Below are 5,379 nucleotides of genomic sequence, written 5' to 3'. Positions count from 1 at the left end.
ATTGATTGCATCCAGCACTAAAATTGTATCCCAACAAACCTTACCTTCATTCCTTCTACTGGAGCTAAACTTGCACCACATATATTCCATTTTACTTTTATTTACCTTAAAACTCTTGCTTTCATAAGTCTTTCTCCAAAACTCCAAATTTTGATTATTCACTAAGACAATATCATCTACAAATATGGGACATCTTCTTTAATATATATGATTGGTTAGTTCATCCATAATTAAGATAAATAGGTATAGACTCAATACTGATCACTAATAAGTCCACTGCTATGGGAAACTCTTTTAGGTTCCCTCCCACTATCCTTACACTTTTGGCTGCGCCATTATATATGTCTTTATTAACATATACATACTTGAGATTAACTCCTCCCTACTAAAAAAAAAGTGCTAAAAATTTTTAACAAAAAAAAATGCACACAAGTAGCTTATGACATATTCAAACACCTCCAAATAAAAGAAAATCAAATGCTATGTTGAAATTTTAATTTTCAATTATGTTAGACGCTATAAAAAGTAAATTATTTCCATTATGTAATTAATATAATCTTTTCGTATTAAAAAAAAATTAGCATTCACATGATCCTATAGCATTTGGATGTATAAATAATCCATTAAATGACTATTTATTTATTTAGTTATTATAAACGAAACAAATGAAACATATGTAAATAAAAACTTAATTAATTTATCATAATTTTTGAAGTTTATAAAAAAATAAATATTTTATTTATTATCTAAATATAAAATATATTTTATTTTTAAATATTAAGTTAATGGGATTATTTTATTAATTAAATAAAATTACAGAAATTATATTTTAATTTATTATTAATTTTCTATAATTTAATTTAACTAATTACAATTGCAACACATTATAAAAGTTGGACTATAACAAAAAATAATAACTATAATATTGAATTCGCTAAATGTTTAGACACACACACAGATATATTATATATATATATATATATATATATATATATATATTTTCTCTATTTCAATTTTCCCAACTACCACGCGAGGCTCGGCCAATAGTTTGCTCAAGTGCGATGATATCTCAACATCCAGTCATGTTGGAATTTCTTAATTTCCACTTCAAACCCTTTTCACTCTCCTCAATCTAATCTTTCCTAGCTACTCTCTCCTTTTCCTCAAATATCCCCTACATTTTTTTTGCAGATTTCATATCTTCTTCATGTCCTCTTTTTAAACTCACTGTACGTTTTCTCTGTTACCCTCATGGCTTCTATGTTCCCTTTGTCTTGGGCCATAATAGTAGCATTAGTAATATCCTCATTGTTTGCTTCTCCTGCATTTTCTACTTCTAGGCGAGTTTTAGACCACCCACCAGAGGTGAAAAATGGATTCCGTGTTATGCTCAAACATGTCGATTCTGATAAAAACTTAACCAAATTTGAACGTATCCAACACGGGATTAAGCGTGCAAGTCACAGGTTGCAAAGGCTCAACGCAATGGTCCTGACAGCTAGTTCGAATTCAGAAATTGACGCACCAGTTCTTCCAGGGAATGGTGAATTCTTGATGAAGTTAGCGATTGGCACGCCAGCGGAAACCTACTCTGCAATCATGGATACAGGTAGTGATTTGATATGGACACAGTGTAAGCCTTGCACTCAGTGTTATAATCAACCTAGCCCCATTTTCGATCCCAAAAAGTCATCTTCCTTCTCCAAATTATCATGCTCTAGTCAACTATGCAAAGCACTCCCTCAGTCCTCATGCAGCGATGGCTGCGAGTACCTTTATGCCTATGGTGATTATTCTTCCACGCAAGGGATTCTGGCAACCGAAACCTTCACGTTTGGCAATGTTTCTGTTCCTAATGTTGGTTTCGGCTGTGGAGAAGACAACGAGGGAGATGGGTTTACCCAAGGTTCAGGCCTAGTTGGGCTGGGGCGCGGACCCTTGTCACTAGTTTCTCAGCTTAAAGAAGCCAAATTCTCTTATTGCTTAACGTCGATTGATGACACAAAAACTAGTACACTTTTGATGGGATCTCTAGCAAGCGTGAATGGCAATTCTAATGCAATCAAAAGCACCCCTTTAATCCAAAATCCATTGCAGCCATCTTTTTATTATCTTTCTCTTGAAGGAATAACGGTTGGTGGCAATCGCACGCCTATCAAGAAATCAACTTTTCAACTTCAAGAAGATGGTAGTGGTGGTGTAATCATAGACTCTGGCACTACAATAACCTATCTAGAAGAAAGCGCTTTTGATTTGGTGAAAAAAGAGTTCACCTCTCAGATGGGATTGTCAGTGGACAACTCAGGTGCTACTGGGCTTGAACTTTGCTTCACCTTGCCATCAGATTCAAGTGAAGTAGAGGTGCCTAAGTTTGTACTCCATTTTGATGGAGCCGACTTAGAATTGCCAGGGGAGAATTATATGATCGCTGATTCAAGCATGGGAGTAATTTGTTTGGCGATGGGGAGTTCAAGTGGAATGTCTATTTTGGGAAATGTTCAACAGCAGAACATATTGGTTCTCCATGATCTTGACAAGGAAACCTTATCATTCCTTCCCACCAAATGCGATCAGTTGTGAGGGTGTGAGTTTTTGTGATCAGCCTAGCTATTTTTACTGTGTGTGCTTTCGATACCATTTGTTAGATGATATATATTTCAATTTATCGAAAAAAAAAAGTATATCTTTTAAATAAAATCAACATTTTCTTTACGTACATATTCCCCCTTCCTTCTTGCTTAATTGCATGGTGTAATTTTGGATGCGTTTTTGCAAGTGAATTTTTTTTTTTTTTTTTATAAAAATGTCTTTTTTTTATAAGATTAGTATGCACAACATAAAAAAGCCAAAAAAAATTGTAAACCATTATTTCCTTTTGTTTACACAATAATTTAATTTTAATATTTTGGGCCGAATTAAAAATGGGTTCCAGATATTAAATTAAAATTTTTAATTAATTTGGCATTACCCAAAGCTCAAGCTGGTATAAAAACAATAATCAGAGAGCTTTAATTAATTTAGAGTCAGAGCAATTAAAGTGGTTACTTGGTACTATATTAGTAATGTGCCCTAGAGTATATCATTGTATTGTATCTTGGAAGCATTTATTCCTATTTAATAGCAATTATTCTTTTCTTTTAAATTTGAATGGTTTGAATTTAATTGAAAAAGTTCTTTAATATCTTGTTAGATGTTCTATTATTTAGTGTTAAGAATATATGTGTGCTTTCGATACCATTTGTTAGATGATATATATTTCAATTTATCGAAAAAAAAAGTATTTCTTTTAAATAAAATCAACATTTTCTTTACGTACATATTCCCCCTTCCTTCTTGCTTAATTGCATGGTGTAATTTTGGATGCGTTTTTGCAAGTGAATTTTTTTTTTTTTTTTTATAAAAATGTCTTTTTTTTATAAGATTAGTATGCACAACATAAAAAAGCCAAAAAAAATTGTAAACCATTATTTCCTTTTGTTTACACAATAATTTAATTTTAATATTTTGGGCCGAATTAAAAATGGGTTCCAGATATTAAATTAAAATTTTTAATTAATTTGGCATTACCCAAAGCTCAAGCTGGTATAAAAACAATAATCAGAGAGCTTTAATTAATTTAGAGTCAGAGCAATTAAAGTGGTTACTTGGTACTATATTAGTAATGTGCCCTAGAGTATATCATTGTATTGTATCTTGGAAGCATTTATTCCTATTTAATAGCAATTATTCTTTTCTTTTAAATTTGAATGGTTTGAATTTAATTGAAAAAGTTCTTTAATATCTTGTTAGATATTCTATTATTTAGTGTTAAGAATATAAGTAATAGTACATTCTAGTACAAGTATTATAAATTCGGTTCACTATCTAGAATACTTAATTGGGTATGACTTATCCAGAAATATTGTCACTTATGCTTGTTTCCATGGATTTAGTATGAGATACTAATGGGATGGAATGGTGAGTCTCATGCCATATAACAAATATGGTTGGCACTTATTAAATAAGTAGGCCAAACCAGTGACACAAAATAACTTATATATAGAGTTTACTCTTATCAATACGAGGTCATCTAGATAATAATAGTGCATATAATCCCTTTACTTGAGATAGCACAGTTATCTTGTATATAGATGATTTAAATTTGATATTGCTTTCATTCTTGTACTATGTATGGATATATGGACATGTGTTAGCTCAGACTAGTTATATATTGTAACACCCCTATATTCACTAGTTCTATACATTTCACTGTTCCGGTGACCAGTGGCGGTCTGGACAGTCAAGAGGCTTAGAATCATATTTAAGTCGCCTAGAAAAGCTGTAAACAAAAATTAATAGAATTTATATAAAGAAAAAATGAAAATAAGAAAAACAAAGCATAAAGGGTTAAATGACCTAAGGCTACAGTGATGGGTGACCATACCAGAAAGTGACTGTGGGATCAGTCGCTGCCCTATTTTCGAGTGAGACATTGTGACAGCCCAGGCCTAAGAATTATTATGAAGCTAGGGGAAATGTGAAAACCACGGAAAAGAGTTGAGAACAAGGTCAAATAATTGAATTGGGGTTTAGAAAGCAATACAGTGTTATTGGAAAAAAGAATCAGACCGGTAAAGGACAATTCAGTCAATTTACCCTTAGAGGTGACTCATAGCCTAAATGTTCACTAAAATGTAGGAAATTAAATTTTTGAAAAATAGATTTAAAGTGAAAAGGTTATGGAAAGAAAGGAAAAGGAAATTTAATTTAGTGAATTATGACATCATCATGCTTACTTAATCATGATACAATTAATAATTTTAATTTCTAAATTTTTTTAGTATGGGATAAATATTTATATAAGAGACAAATGAAGAAGAAAAAAACAACAATTAAAACTCATCTTCCTCAAGTGGCTATCCAACCCTCTCTCTCTTCTCTCTCACTTTCATTTCTTCTTTCATCATTAAAGCCACTCTCAAGCTTTTGTAACCCTAATTTTAGTCACAAATCCCACAACTTTCTTAATTAAATCTTGCTTTTTGATCTTGGTAGGAAGGATTGAAGAGAGAAATTTAAGGGAGAAGTGGGAATTTAGAAGATTTGAAAAGCTCCATAAGGTAAGTCTTTCTTTCCAATTTAAATTGAGTAATATGTATAGAAATGAAATTGAATTGGTAGGAATTTACATAGAAAATCAATAAATCACACATGTATGGAGTTCCATGAAATTTAGCCAGCATGTGATTAATTAGACTTTGATGGAGTTTGTTGGAATTAAAGAGATGTTCATGTTTGATTGAGTATGTAAGTGAGCCTTGTACCCTTGATTTCATGGATTATAATAAATTGAGAAATTAGGGTTCTTGACAATTGGGAATTTAGGGAAAATTTGGGGAT

The 5,379-nt window shown here is 31.7% G+C and overlaps 1 protein-coding gene across 1 annotated transcript; it reads left to right on the top strand.

The window, feature by feature from the left end:
- The first annotated feature begins 1,134 nt into the window (after nt 1–1,134).
- On the top strand, nt 1,135–2,718 carry LOC110658534 (aspartic proteinase nepenthesin-1). The gene has a single exon (XM_021816190.2). It carries the CDS (start codon nt 1,252–1,254, stop codon nt 2,578–2,580), a length of 1,329 nt encoding a protein of 442 aa, XP_021671882.2. The 5' UTR covers nt 1,135–1,251; the 3' UTR covers nt 2,581–2,718.
- Nucleotides 2,719–5,379: the final 2,661 nt, after the last annotated feature.

This window comes from Hevea brasiliensis, chromosome 10 (genome assembly GCF_030052815.1).
Source record: "Hevea brasiliensis isolate MT/VB/25A 57/8 chromosome 10, ASM3005281v1, whole genome shotgun sequence".
In the NCBI taxonomy this organism is placed as follows: Eukaryota; Viridiplantae; Streptophyta; class Magnoliopsida; order Malpighiales; family Euphorbiaceae; genus Hevea; species Hevea brasiliensis.
The sequence above is the reverse complement of the archived record's forward strand: the minus strand, read 5'-3'. Positions and strand labels throughout refer to the sequence as shown.

Excerpts from the sequence above, each read along its gene's own strand:
- LOC110658534 (XM_021816190.2), top strand. The coding sequence starts at position 1,252 with ATGGCTTCTATGTTCCCTTTGTCTTGGGCCATAATAGTAGCATTAGTA.